Here is a 16,108-nt window from a genome sequence, read left to right on the forward strand (position 1 = left end):
TAAATGACATATTGAATACATTAAATTCTGAGGAATTTAAAAGAAAATAAAGGAAACCGTTCTGCCAACCCTGCCACCTCGTGTGCTTCAGGGCGCAGTGGTTTCCAGTGTTCCTCCAAGAAAGAGGAGGATTGTAGAGCAGTCAGTTCAGATGTTCCCTGCCGGTTCGCCATTTCAGGGCACTGGTCTGACCGTTCATCCAAAGAAAGTGTCGCCACCTGTGCTCCAAATATTTATGATTAGGTGACACAGCTGAAGTCTTTGTGGGGTTACACAGATCTGCGGACTGTAATTATCACCAAAAAGGCTTTGAAGAGGTCCTGATGCCAGTGGCGTGGGACATTGGAGGGCAGCCCCCTCCAGAGAGGGTTGGGTATTAAAATACTTGGTACCCATCCCTCTTTGGCGCCCTCAGGGGGCCATTCTGCTAACCCTGCCACCCAGTGTGCTTCAGGGCGCAGCGGTCTCCACCGACCCTCCGAGGAGGGCCGGTCATCACTTGATTCGGCTGTTCCTTGCCGGTTCGCCGCTTCAGGGCGACGAGTCAAGTGCTCAAAAAACACCAGAGGCCAGTCTCGAGAGACTGGTTCCCTTAAATTTTCTGGCAGAATGGAAACTTCTCCCAAATATTTCAAAATGGGTGCTGCTCACAATAGAAAAGGGTTACAAATTCGGGTCTCGCCCGCCCCAGTTTAATGGGGTCCTTCCCACAGTGGTGGCCCCCGAGCAGTCTCTGGTAATGGAACAGGAGGCTATGATGCTCTTGCAAAAAGGAGCTATAGAAGGGGTTCTCCTCCCAGCAAGCTGTCAGTGTTTTACAACCAATGCTTCATTGTTCCAAAGAAGGATCTAGGGTTATCCCACAGATCAGGTCTGAGGATTGGTTTGTTGTGATAGACCTGAAAGATGCTTACTTTCATGTATCCATCCATCCTCAACACAGGAAGTTCCTCAGGTTTGCTTACGGTGGCAAAGCTTACCTGTACAGGGTTCTTCCCTTCAGCCTTATCACCCCGCACATTTACGAAGTGCATGGATGCAGCTCTGGCTCCACTGAGACTCCAGGGCATCCGCATACTGAACTATATCGACGACTGGTTGATTATAGCTCAAACAGAACATCTGGCAGTTCAACATCGAGATGTTGTTCTGTCACACATGAAGAGGCTTGTGCTGAGGCTCAATGCCAAGAAAAGTGTACTGGTTCCGGCTTAAATTACCAACTACTTAGGGGTAGTTTGGGACTCTACCACGATGCAGGCACATCTGTCTCCTGCTCATGTGAGTTCCATTCTCAATGCCGTAAATGGGGTGAAACTAGGCCAGTCACTCACTGTCAAACAGTTTCAAAGACTGTTGGGTCTCATGGCAGCTGCGTCCAACGTGATAACTTTTGGCCTTCTGCACATGAGACCCTTACAGTGGTGGCTCAGGACCACGGGTTTTCTCTGAGGGGAAATCCTTTTCGCATGATCAAAGTCACGCACCGATGCCTTTGTGCTCTGGTCATATGGAAAAAGCCTTGGTTCCTGTCCCAGGACCTGTGTTGGGGACTTCTCGTCGTCGCGTAATGCTTACGACGGATGCTTCCCTCACGGGCTGGGGGCGATCATGAGTGGTATTTCTTGCAGTAAAATACTTCCTCAGAGACCTGAGGGCATCAAAATGTGGGAGCAGACGCCCTGTCGAGGCCCGGGGAATGGAGATTCCACCCCGAGGTGGTGGAGCTCACCTTGGAAAACTTCGGTCAAGCTGAAATCAACCTATTTACTTCAGGGGAATCAACCCAGTGTCCACTGTGGTTCTCCCTATCTCATCCAGCACCACTGGGTCTGGATGCCATGGTACAGACGTGGCCGAGGTTGCGTCTGTATGCATTTCCCCGTTCGCTCTCCCGGGAGTTCTGGAGAAAGTACACCAGGAAGGGGTCAGTCTAATATTGATAGCCCTGTACTGGCCAACCAAAATATGGTTCTCAGACCTAGTGTCACTTCTAGATGGCTCCCTGATGGAGCTTCCTCTCAGGCAGGACCTTCTGTCTCAAACGGGCAGCATGATAATTTATCCATGCCCAGAACTACGGAGACTGTGGGCCTGGCCTTTGAGGGGACTCAAACTGAGGTTGTGGAGACCATACTCCACTCCTGAGCTCCCTCCACGAGGAAGTTGTATGTGGCCATTTCGGCCATGCTCCTCTGGGGGATTCCTCGGTAGGTCGAGACCCCCTTTTTATACGCTTCCTCCGTGGTACTCTGAGGCTGAGGCCTTCAGTACGTACAAGGACTCCGGCCTGGGACTTGGCCGTGGTATTAGAAGGGTTAGCTGAGGCTCCCTTCGAACCACTAGAGGAAGTTTCAGAGAAATTCCTCACCCTAAAAGACCATATTTCTATTGGCTATTTCATCTCTTAAAAGAATAGGAGATCATCAAGCACTTTCAGTTGCTCCTTTGGGTTTGGAATTCGCACCTGGAATGGTCAAAGCGTTCCTGCACACTAGACCAGGCTATATGCGTAAGGTCCCCACCAACGTCCCAGGTCCCATCGTACTTCAGGCCTTCTATCTTCCTCCATTTACAACTTCGGATCAGGAGAAACTCAATCTGCTCTGCCCAGTGAGGGCTTTAGATGCATATGTCCACAGAGCTGCCCTGTGGGGCAAAACAGATCAATTGTTTGTGTGTTACGGGTCTCCTAAGAAAGGAGGCCCAGCATCTAAGCAGAGAATGAGCAAGTGGGTGGTTGCTCATTCTCTGCTTAGGCTATCTCACTTGCTTATGAGGCGGCCGGACAGCCATCTCCATTAGCTGTCCGTGTCCACTCTACTAGGGGTATGGCGGCCTCAAAGGCCTTAATGTCAGGAGTATCCATTAATGACATATGTGGTTCAGCTGGATGGTCATCCCAGCACACATTTATTAGGTTTTACAACCTGGACGTAGGCTCCACTCCGGGGTCCTCAGTTCTGTCTACAAGATAACAGACAGGTACTTGGTTCTACGGCGTAGTTGGGACAGCGTTCCCATAACGTCATATGACGTAGTGTCGACAGTTCCCATGAAAGGGAACATCTCGGGTTACTTGTGTAACCCTGGTCCCCTGAATAAGGGAACGAGACGCTACGTCACGTTGCCGTACCCCCAGCATACCTGTGAGCGTCTTGCTTCAGCCATAATCCAGAGGCTAGCGTTCTTTGTTCTGGGTATGCTTTATAGTTTCCTGGTCCGTGACGTCACCCGCCTCTGACGTCTCGTCACATTATTGGTTAGATACAAGAGTGCTTCACGACGCAATCACGCAGAGGGTTCCCATAATGTCATATGACATAGCGTCTTGTTCCCTTATTCAGGGAACCAGGGTTACAGAAGTAACCCGAGATGTTTTGCTACCAGGTCACAGGCTGGAGGATGGAGGAGCGAAGAAATGAGGAAGCACCCAGTGAAGCATATATGAGGGAGAAGGGCTTCCAGAAGCCATTTTTAATTGACATTTAGAAAATATTGCTAAAGATTTGCACAAATCTGTAATGGAAACCTGGCTAGTGCAGCGGCATTAATATTATTTTTCCCTTATCGCTATGAGCACAGCATTGAGAGTAGATTTTGAATAGGAACTTCTTGGGTTACTTGATTGTAACCCTGTTCCCTGAAAAAGTGAGAAAGAGATGATGCACTGCATTGTCACACTAAGGGCGTGTCCAGACGTCTCTTCAGAAAAAGGGATAACCTGAAGGTGCACCTGTGTCTATTTATAGCCTGTAATGAATGTGCAATCCAATGATGTTATCGTCAGAGGTTATTTAAAGGCAAATTCTTGGTGTGTTTGCCACACAACCAGTCAAACAAAGATGTTTTCCCATAGCACAGTGAGGACAGCACCCTTGTTTACACAGTTTTCCATGAACAATACACAATACTTGTGACAGGTGTTTGAGGAGATGTTTGAGTTGAAGAACTGCTTGTAGTTACAGGGAAGGCTGTGATATATGGACGTATAAAGAAATAAAAACACAAACATTTACTAAATAGTATTTACAAGCTAACAAGGGCATACAGTATGTTCGTATAATTAAGTTTCGTATTACAATAAATGTATTATTGTTAGAATAATAACTTATATTACATTACAAATCATTATAATTTAAATATTCAAAAAATACCAAAAAAATTATTTAATGCAGTCATTTTTCAGTGTAAATGGTTTAATTTGATTGGTAACAGCCCTATAGTGTCTTATTATTGTAATTGAATTTATTGATCAAATTTAAGAATTTGAAATGAAAGATGAAACATACATTTAATAAGATTAGGGGAAAAATGCCCTTTATAAAGGTAAAAAATGCCCTTAAGGTAAATATCACAAATATGCCGATTTAAATATGTAAAAGCTTGAACACTGATGAGAATGTTGCTTCAGAATAAATTATATTTACACTACAAAAAAAAATAATTTTTCCTGACAAGCAACTTTTTTTACACAGAATTGTATGACCGATTTACTTATCCGAAGGACAAGCACATGACAATACTTAACCCTTTCGAGCGTGAGTTTAAAATATTCTAACTGTCCCCCCAGAGTGAGTTTTTTTAAGGCGACCGTTATTTTAGAACGTTCGCCTTTAATGTTTCCATAGCGACGCGTCATGCGTGTCACGAGCACTGAGCGCAGCCACAATAACACTGTATAACAGGTGGATCGCTATTATTTTGTTTTTCCTTGTTTATTTAAAATATTCACAAACTTGCTTACCATGTTATCAACTATCTGATATTCCAATCCTCAAATATGTGTAAGTGAGTGTGTTTTGTTGTTTAAAAACCTTTATAAATGATCTTTATCTTGATCTATAACGCGAGATGGGCGCCGCCATCTTAGTTTGCGCTGCAGTTCACAGAGTCCTGTCAGTCGGATTTACAGCAGGTGAATTCATCATTTTCTCCCGAAATATATGCAAGTAAGTGACTGGTGAACTGGAAGAATAATAGAGTAAACTTTGCAGTTACTTGGGCCCATTATGTGTGTCTGATATGAATAAATGTCGGCAAATTGTATTTTAATGGATTGTTATTGCTCCTTCCACTGATGTCTGACATCAGTGTGTATTTTATAAACTCTAAATATATTGTTTTAATGGTGCTTATGCGTATTTAAATGTCTGAATCCTTAAAAGAAACGTTATGTGGCTGAAAACACTGCATAGTTGTGATATGTGACAAGAGCTGTGCGCGTCCGTCTCGCAGCCAAAGCGCGAAAGCACAGTTTAAATCTGGCAGTTATGTGACGTCGCTGAACGTTCGAAATCCCATATATGGGACCGTACGCCCAGGGGCACTGAAATAAAAATCCCATATGTGGGACCGTACCGCTCAAAGGGTTAATGTCGAGCCCTGAAGAGGCTCGAGTTGATGAGTTGATGTAGAAGAGCTTGTAGAGGCAGGGGGTGCTAAAATATTTAGAAGTAGAAAGAAAAACATAATTTATACAGTATTATAAGTAATATTCACCGACATGCTTAAAGCGGAACTCAGTAAGATTTGCGAAGCTCCCCCTACAGGTTCCTTCAGTGAATCACACTGTCGTAAATACTCCAAGTGCAGCTCTGGACTACAACGACTACAACGCTCACCAGCGTGGTAGTTTTGCAAATACAGTACAAGAAATCTTGATGGAGGTGGGTAATTTTCGAAATTCAAAAGAAGTCATAATATATACATTGTTTTTGAATTACCGTAAAGCATTTTGTCACTCTCGCGTGAACGTGAACATGAGGCGAGATTGTGTCGGGTCGGCGCAGCTCAACTTGCAAGTGCTGTTTTTTGGCGTAGACGTGCCAGAGGGGGTTAGTGCTCGCCTCAAACACACCACTACAAGTCAATTAACCATCGTAAGGACTTAGAAAACTATTTATGAAGGTAAAAAAAAGTTACTTAGTTCTGCTTTAAAAGGACATTTTTGCATGCAGTGAAATTTCGTATTGCAAGAACTGTTAATAGAAGTGAACGAACAGGTCGATTGACACGGTGACGGGTCAAGTGACAGGCACATCGGTATAACAACGGGTCGCAAGAAGGATGGTGCATTTAACGGTAACGGATTGCCAGGTAAACAAATATAGGTGGCTATAACGGCAACGGATCACCAGGCAGCTCGAGGATGGCACATTTAACAGTAATGGATCACCAAATAAGTGAATATATAGCAGTGAGTCAGGGACGGGTCAGTGGCAGCTGCCACTCGCGGTGCCAGGTCTAAACTGTCCCTTTCACGTTAAGATTTTACCCCTACTGCTAATATACCTGCTGCCAAATTATGAGATGATATTTAAAATATATACGGCAGTTTTTCCTCGTGGTATCGATGTCAAAATTGTGGCCAGCAAAAATGCTAAGTGGCTAATAAATTTGGAAAACCACAAGCAGACACAATGACTGGTGAGCGCAAAAAAAAAAAAAAAGTCAAGCCCTGAATATAATATAATATAATATAATATAATATAATATAATATAATAACATTTTTCCATGCAATGAAATTCTGTATTGCAAGAACTGTTAATAGATGTTAACATAAGTTAATACAACTGTGTAAATAATAAAATTTTTCCAACTGAAATGTCATAATTGACTATCTCTAATAATTTTATTTAAGTGCTGCTGTTTGGCAATTATCATAATACCACATTAGCAATAAAAATGAATGAAATAAAGTTATACTTGTTTACACAGTTGTCCATGAACAATACTCACTTGTGACAGGTGTTTGAGAAGATGTTTGAGTTGAAGAACTGTTTGTAGTTACAGGTAAAGCTGTGATATATGGACGTATAAAGAAATAAAAACACAAATATTTACTAAATAGTATTTACAAGTTAACAAGGGCATACAGTATGTTCATACAATTAAATTTTGTATTAGAATCAATGTATTATTGTTAGAATAATTACTTATATTACATTACAAATCATTATAATTAAAATATTCAAAAAATACCTAAAAAATCATTTAACGCAGTTATAATTTTTCAGTGTAAATGATTTCATTTGATTGGTAACAGCCCTATAGTGTCTTATTATTGTAATTGAATTTATTGATTAAATTTAAGAATTTGAAATGAAAGATGAAACATACATTTAATAAGATTAGGGGAAAAAATGTCCTTGAGGTAAATATCACAAATATGCCCATTTAAATATGTAAAAGCTGATTGAACACTGATGAGAATGTTGCTTCAGAAAAAAATACATTTACACCACAAAAAAATAATTTCTTTTCCTGACAAGCAACTTTTTTTACACGGACAAGTGAATGACCGATTTACTTATCCAAAAGACAAGCACATGACAATACTTAATGTCGAGCCCTGAAAAATACTCACTTGAATGAGTTGATGTAGAAGAGCTTGTAGAGGCAGGGGGTGCTAAAATATTTAGAAGTAGAAAGAAAAACATAATTTAAGTAATATTCACTGACATGCTTAAAAGGACATTTTTGCATGCAATGAAATTCTGTATTTGAAGAACTGTTAATAGAAGTTAACAGACGTTAATACAACATTTAACGCAGTTATAATTTTTCAGTGTAAATGATTTAATTTGATTGGTAACAGCTAGGGCTGGACGATTATGGCCTAAAATCAAAACCTCGATTAATTGAACATTTTACCTCGATTACGATTAATGAACGATTATTTTATTTCTGATTTTTTTTTTTTTTTTTTTACCCTCATAGTTCACTGACAAGGTTTGTACTGTAAATAGCCTATTGACTATTAAGGTGGGATATTTTTTTCCTGTTGAAAGAGTGATCTGACATCATAGCTCACTATCAGCAGTTATTTTATCTATGGTTTGTAACATTTCTTACAGGTTTCTGCTCGTTGTAAATCAGATAAAGATAAATTAGCACAGTACCAGTAGTGATTGCGTGTGTGAATTAGTCATACCGTCTCTCTATTAATTGTGAAGCTGTGGGTTGTAAATAGTTCTTTCAAAAGTAGAAAAAATAGATGCTATAACTTTTGAGTTTCTAAGCTATTTTAGTGATAAATCACAGGACAGCGCTGACAACAAGTTTCTGCGTTCCTCTGTGTGCGCGCGATCTTCACGTTTTGCGCAGCTGTTTGTATGAGTGTTCGTGCCACATGCAGCTGCGCGAGCGCGGCATAGATATATGTATATATCTATGCGAGCGCGGTAGCTCGATATAATAATACACATCCGATCGTCTAATCGTTTGAATGTCCAAACCATAAAACAAATACAACTGACAAAGTTTAGTCAAGACGCAAGGCTCACCGCTCGCGCGCCATCACTATGTGTTGAACCGGCGTTCACCTCCGTGTTTTGCTTTTATGCCACTGTCTGGACTGGGCGGAGTCACGTGGCAACACACGCAGTTATGTTTTTAAGGGGGAAGTATTAACAGGATTAAAAAACCGAAATAACCGACATGGGAAAATTACGTCGGTTAGAGGTTCTGAATTTCGGTTTCGATTACTTTTCGATTAATCGTCCAGCCCTAGTAACAGCCCTATAGTGTCTTATTATTGTAATTGAATTTATTGATCAAATTTAAGAATTTGAAATGTAAGATGAAACATACATTTAATAAGATTAGGGGAAAAAAAATGCCCTTTATAAAGGTAAAAGAAGGATGGTGCATTTAACGGCAACGGATCGCCAGGCAGCGTGAGGATGGCACATTTAACAGTAATGGATCACCAAATAAGTGAATATATAGCAGTGAGTCAGGGACGGGTCAGTGGCAGCTGCCACTCGCAGTGCCAGGTCTAAACTGTCCCTTTCACGTTAAGATTTTACCCCTACTGCTAATATACCTGCTGCCAAATTATGAGATGATATTTAAAATATATACGGCAGTTTTTCCTCGTGGTATCGATGTCAAAATTGTGGCCAGCGAAAATGCTGAGTGGCTAGTAAATTTGGAAAACCACAAGCAGACACAATGACTGGTGAGCGCAAAAAAAAAAAAAAAAAAAGTCAAGCCCTGAATATAATATAATATAATATAATATAATATAATATAATAACATTTTTCCATGCAATGAAATTCTGTATTGCAAGAACTGTTAATAGATGTTAACATAAGTTAATACAACTGTGTAAATAATAAAATTTTTCCAACTGAAATGTCATAATTGACTATCTCTAATAATTATATTTAAGTGCTGCTGTTTGGCAATTATCATAATACCACATTAGCAATAAAAATGAATGAAATAAAGCTATACTTGTTTACACAGTTGTCCATGAACAATACTCACTTGTGACAGGTGTTTGAGAAGATGTTTGAGTTGAAGAACTGTTTGTAGTTACAGGTAAAGCTGTGATATATGGACGTATAAAGAAATAAAAACACAAATATTTACTAAATAGTATTTACAAGTTAACAAGGGCATACAGTATGTTCATACAATTAAATTTTGTATTAGAATCTGTCACGATCACGTCTGTTCCTGTCACTTCCCGGACTACATTACCCATAATCCTCTCTGCCTATCACCTGCACTCACTCCACCAATCACTATCACTAATCACCACACCCAGCTGCAGCTCATTACCAGGACTATACAAGGGGTGCGTTTCCCGAAAGCATCGTTGGTGAACTATGGTCGCAAGTCCCATTGAACTCTATTGGTAACGACGGAACTTACGACCATAGTTCGCTTTGGGAAACGCACCCCAGGACTTTCACACACACACCACCTCACCGCGAAGTCTTGTTTAACACTGTTAAAATTCCAAGCGTTATATCCTGTTTGCCTGTCTGTTACCAATCCTGCCTGTTTCCTGTTTATTGACCCGTTACTGCCTGTCCTGACCTTTGCCTTGTATACCGACCTGTGAGTGTTATCTGCCTGCCTCTATCTACTGCCTGTACCCTGACTACGACTCTGCCTGTCCCTTGCTGTTCCTGTTTGCTCCTGATTGACCCTGCCTGTACGACCACTCTTACTTCTAATAAAACGCTGCAATTGGATCCCTGCCTGTGAGTCCCCTTCGTAACAGAATCAATGTATTATTGTTAGAATAATTACTTATATTACATTACAAATCATTATAATTTAAATATTCAAAAAATACCAAAAAATCATTTAAAGCAGTTATAATTTTTCAGTGTAAATGATTTAATTTGATTGGTAACAGCCATATAGTGTCTTATTATTGTAATTGAATTTATTGATCAAATTTAAGAATTTGAAATGAAAGATGAAACATACATTTAATAAGATTAGGGAAAAAAATGTCCTTGAGGTAAATATCACAAATATGCCCATTTAAATATGTAAAAGCTGATTGAACACTGATGAGAATGTTGCTTCAGAAAAAAATACATTTACACCACAAAAAAATAATTTCTTTTCCTGACAAGCAACTTTTTTTACACGGACAAGTGAATGACCGATTTACTTATCCAAAAGACAAGCACATGACAATACTTAATGTCGAGCCCTGAAAAATACTCACTTGAATGAGTTGATGTAGAAGAGCTTGTAGAGGCAGGGGGTGCTAAAATATTTAGAAGTAGAAAGAAAAACATAATTTAAGTAATATTCACTGACATGCTTAAAAGGACATTTTTGCATGCAATGAAATTCTGTATTTGAAGAACTGTTAATAGAAGTTAACAGATGTTAATACAACATTTAACGCAGTTATAATTTTTCAGTGTAAATGATATCATTTGATTGGTAACAGCCCTATAGTGTCTTATTATTGTAATTGAATTTATTGATCAAATTTAAGAATTTGAAATGTAAGATGAAACATACATTTAATAAGATTAGGGGGAAAAAATGCCCTTTATAAAGGTAAAAGAAGGATGGTGCATTTAACGGCAACGGATCGCCAGGCAGCGTGAGGATGGCACATTTAACAGTAATGGATCACCAAATAAGTGAATATATAGCAGTGAGTCAGGGACGGGTCAGTGGCAGCTGCCACTCGTGGTGCCAGGTCTAAGCTGTCCCTTTCACGTTAAGATTTTACCCCTACTGCTAATATACCTGCTGCCAAATTATGAGATGATATTTAAAATATATACGGCAGTTTTTCCTCGTGGTATCGATGTCAAAATTGTGGCCAGCGAAAATGCTGAGTGGCTAATAAATTTGGAAAACCACAAGCAGACACAATGACTGGTGAGCGCAAAAAAAAAAAAAAAAAAAGTCAAGCCCTGAATATAATATAATATAATATAATAACATTTTTCCATGCAATGAAATTCTATATTGCAAGAACTGTTAATAGATGTTAACATAAGTTAATACAACTGTGTAAATAATACAATTTTTCCAACTGAAATGTCATAATTGACTATCTCTAATAATTATATTTAAGTGCTGCTGTTTGGCAATTATCATAATACCACATTAGCAATAAAAATGAATGAAATAAAGCTATACTTGTTTACATGAACATGAATTGAGTATGGGTATTGTATGAGTATGAGTATGAGAATTGGTCCATGAACAATACTCACTTGTGACAGGTGTTTGAGAAGATGTTTGAGTTGAAGAACTGTTTGTAGTTACAGGTAAAGCTGTGATATATGGACGTATAAAGAAATAAAAACACAAACATTTACTAAATAGTATTTACAAGTTAACAAGGGCATACAGTATGTTCATACAATTAAATTTTGTATTAGAATCAATGTATTATTGTTAGAATAATTACTTATATTACATTACAAATCATTATAATTTAAATATTCAAAAAATAACAAAAAATCATTTAACCCAGTTATAATTTTTCAGTGTAAATGATTTAATTTGATTGGTAACAGCCATATAGTGTCTTATTATTGTAATTGAATTTATTGATCAAATTTAAGAAAAAAAAAAAAAGTCAAGCCCTGAATATAATATAATATAATATAATATAATATAGTATAATATAATATAACTTTCATTAACCTACATTATAAACATTTTAACTGGTGGGAACCAATGTTTGATACTCAGGATGTGACTACTCACCTGTACTCTCATTACTCTGTACATTCAACCCCTGAGGAGAAAGGTAAAGTTTATTATTAAGAGAGATTTAAAAAAAAAAAAAAAAAAAAAAAAAAAAAAACTTAAGTCTGAGAGGACACAAAAATGACTTAAATCTTGACTGACACATTGACAGTAGATTTCAGACTTTACTTGGACTTAAGTCCAGACTTCAACTAGACATTTTATTTACACCACCATTTTGGTCGATGATTTTACTCCTCAGTTCCATCAACTTCAACACAATATTATTAACTAATTTAACGTGCTACTTAACAACAAGGCAAGTAGAACACATAAAAAGCTACCTCAGTTTTAAAAGCCTCGACCTCATCGTCTGTAAAATCCGCGCCAAAAGAGTATAGACCTCTTTAGAGCAGACGTCACAATTACGTCACTTGCAGCTGCGCGCGCATAGTGGTTGCAGAAAAATAGCGGTAGCAATTGGAGGAAAATGTGCAAAATCCACAGAATAAGAGAAAAACGTTTTGTTGTGCCTCTGGATGTTGGAATCGGAATGCAAAAAAATATAGTCTTCATTTTTAAAGAAAACCATCGTTGAAAACGTCCTTTGAAGCTAAATGGAGACGTTTCACAGACTGCACTGATGATACCTGCAAGGATTAGTCTACTATTAAAGCAGGAATTTGATGTAAACAGTAAGTCTACATATTATTACAATATTCACATATGCAGTTCAGAGGACATACATACATAGCAGTTACAGCATGAAATAATATTTAAACCTATAACATTTTACATAGATAACTTTTAAACATAGTCTATAAAATTTTTATTTCACAATTCTGACTTTTTTTCTTGCATTTGCGTGTTTATGACTCCCAGTTCGGCCATTATAACTCGCAATTGTGAGTTTATTTCACAATTCTGAGGGGAAAAAAGTCAGAATTGCGGGATAAATTGCAATTCAGAAAACGAGTATAACGAGTTACAGGATAACGAGCATATCTCACAATTCTGTTTTTCTTTGTAAGAAATGTGAGATATAAACTCAGGTTTGCGAGAAATAAAAGTCAGAATTGTGAGATATAAACTCGAAATTAACTTTTTTTTATTCTTTTATTTCGTGGCTTCCATAGACTGCTACTGCTCAACTGTCATTTTCTGCAACCAGGTAGGCTCCGCCCATAAAAAACGTCATCGCTGTTTGCAAACACCAAATTGGTCTATAACATTAGTCTACCAGAAACACTTTCACGAACAGAAATATGAAGTATACCACAGGGACTCTGATTGGTCCACTGTGACAAAAATATTGTTGTGATTGGTCAATCGTCATCAGCGTTGAGAAAAGAAACACCGGTGTTACATACATAATAGTATTTATATGAAGTATATATTAACAATATAATATTGTTAGGTTACAAAATACACTTGTTTTGTGATAAATGAGCCTGCAGCTGTAATAATAATTTAGAGGAATTACTAAGACATCGCTTGAGCTTTCTTGTGATGCCTTGCTTCGTGTAATACTACTAAATATCCGTGCCAAAACACGCATTTAATTTCCTTGTTATTTTTTTAATGTAAAACGCTGTCGTGTTGTTATGCCTAAAATGGGATTAAATACACTGTCTCACCACTAGATGGAGACAACGCCTTTTTTGTCGTCGACTCTTTAAACAGCTCATTTAAGAAAGAAATGCCAAATGCGTAGTTATCACAGAATAAATGCTGTCTTTATATCTGGCATTAGTTGTTAGTGAATTTGATGTTGTGAATGTTAAAGCAGTTGCTGACATCGGGAATAGAGAGAGATATGGTGAAGTAATATTGTTTAACATGACAAAAGGAGTTTCAGGGGAAGTATAATATACAATGAGCACCTAAAGTCATTTGATAAAAAATAAATAAATAAATGGAAACTAACTTCTTCCCTCTCTCGGCTTTAGAATAGAAACACTGACACGCTCTGCTCCAAATACCCCAGGTGAAACTTCAAATGAGTAGCCTAATGACATCAGTAGTGTAGCTACTTCCTTGTCAGAAACAAAGAGCCTGTTTAAATACGCATGGAAACTCAGAAGGGGGAAAACATCCAAAAAACTCTACCTGCTATATTGATTAAATATTTACTATACTGTTAAATATAAAACCATGATAGCCTATTGCCATCAAGTAGCCTAACTTTAAAATTATGATTCACATAATAGAACAACATTTATTCAAAGTCAAAAAACTATGAGTTATAAAGACTATTCTTATCATATATTCTCAGCAGGGCTTTTGGCACTTAGGAGTCAGGAAGAGCTGCACCCAAAGTTGCCATTTCCCATCATGCCCCATTGCCCCTCCACAGGGAGGTGACTTCACTCCTCAGATTTCAAAATGCAATTCCTACTGTATATTGCTGTCTCTTTCTCAAAACATGCAACATTTTTTTTTTCTAAATTTTAAATAAACTTTATATCAAGATGTGTAATGAAATCTAATTTACAACAAATGATCTGTCCCTCTCACAAGCTCTTTGACAGGTGTTTCAGACAGAAAGCAGGGTCTGTATATATACATACAGTACACTATCAGTAGTACAAAGATGAGATAAAAGATAATGACAACCTGCTTAATATGCAAAACAGCACCGACCCGCCGAGGCACGGACTCTACAAGACCCCTGAAGTTGATGTTAGCAGCAGATCCTTCAAGTCCAGTAGGTTTCAAGGTGGAGCTGCTGTGGATCGAACTTGTTGGTCCAGCACATCCCACAGATGCTCAATAGTACTGAGATCTGGGGAATTTGGAGGCCAGAACAACACCTTGAACTCTTCATCATGTTCCTCAAACCATTCCTGAACAATGCGTGCAGTGTGACAGGGTGCATTATCATGCTGACATGAAAGAGACATTTCCACCAGGGAACACCACTTTCATGAAGGTGTGCACCTGGTCTGCAACAATATTTAGGTAGGTGACAAGTGTCAAATTTATGTCCACATGAATGGCCGGACCCAGGGTTTCATTGCCCAGAGTGTCACACTTCCTCCATCAGCTTCCCCAGGTAAATGGCACACATGTACACAGCCATTCATGTGATTTAAAAGAAAACTGGACTCAACGAACCAGGGGACCTTCTTCTGATGCTTCAAGGTCCAGTTCAGATACAATTGTAGGTGCTTTCAATGGTGGACAGGGGTCATCATAGCCATTCTGATTGGTCTGCGGCTATGCAGCCCCATATGCAGCAGAGTGCAAAGCACTGTGTGTTGTGACACATTCCTCTCATAACCATCATTAAAATTTGTGTGCCACACTAGACCTTCTGTTGGCTCGGACCAGATGGGATAGTCTTCATTACCCTCATGCATCGATGAGCCTTGGCACCCAACACCCTGTAACCAGTTTGTGGTTTGTCCCTCCTCAGACACTGCTGGTAAATTCTCACCACTGCTGACGGGGAGCAACACACAAGTCTCAGTGTTTCAGAGATACTCTGACCCAGTTGCCTTGCCATAACAATTTTGCCCTTGTCAAACTTATCAGATCTTTATTCCTGGCCATCAAACACGCTGATAACGAGAACTGATTGTTTGCTTATCATCTAATCTACCCAGACCTTAATATGTGGCCTTAGAAGATGATCAACGATATTCGCTTCACCTGTGACTGATCATAATGTTTTGGCTCAGCAGTGTATATCTACTAATTCTATATACTAATATATATTAGTATTATATAGACATCTAATTCTATATACTAATTCTATATACTAATATATATTAGTATATAGAATATATATAGACATCTGCAAAAATGTCAACAATTCTGTGTTTTTCTGTCAATATGGGGTGCTGTGTGTACATTAATGAGGAAAAAAAAAATGAACTTAAATGCTTTTACCAAATGGCTGCAATATAACAAAGAGTGAAAAATTTAAGGGGGTCTGAATACTTTCCGTACCCACTGTATATACAAACCAAATTCCAAAAAAGTTGGGACACTGTACAAATTGTGAATAAATAAGGAATGCAATAATTTACTAATCTCTTAAACTTATATTTTATTCACAATAGAATATAGATAAAATATCAAATGTTGAAAGTGAGACATTTTGAAATGTCATGCCAAATATTGGC

At 38.5% G+C, this 16,108-nt stretch overlaps 1 protein-coding gene across 1 annotated transcript in view; it reads right to left on the reverse strand.

The window, feature by feature from the left end:
• Positions 1-16,108, reverse strand: part of LOC125247915 (receptor-type tyrosine-protein phosphatase eta-like) — a 72,901-nt gene that overhangs the window by 42,817 nt on the left and 13,976 nt on the right. The window contains 6 exon segments of the mRNA XM_048159466.1: positions 6,743-6,802; positions 7,371-7,412; positions 9,279-9,338; positions 10,483-10,524; positions 11,498-11,557; positions 11,997-12,027. Coding sequence (XP_048015423.1) covers positions 6,743-6,802; positions 7,371-7,412; positions 9,279-9,338; positions 10,483-10,524; positions 11,498-11,557; positions 11,997-12,027 — 295 coding nt within the window.

Source organism: Megalobrama amblycephala, linkage group LG15, assembly GCF_018812025.1.
Source record: "Megalobrama amblycephala isolate DHTTF-2021 linkage group LG15, ASM1881202v1, whole genome shotgun sequence".
Lineage (NCBI taxonomy): Eukaryota > Metazoa > Chordata > Actinopteri > Cypriniformes > Xenocyprididae > Megalobrama > Megalobrama amblycephala.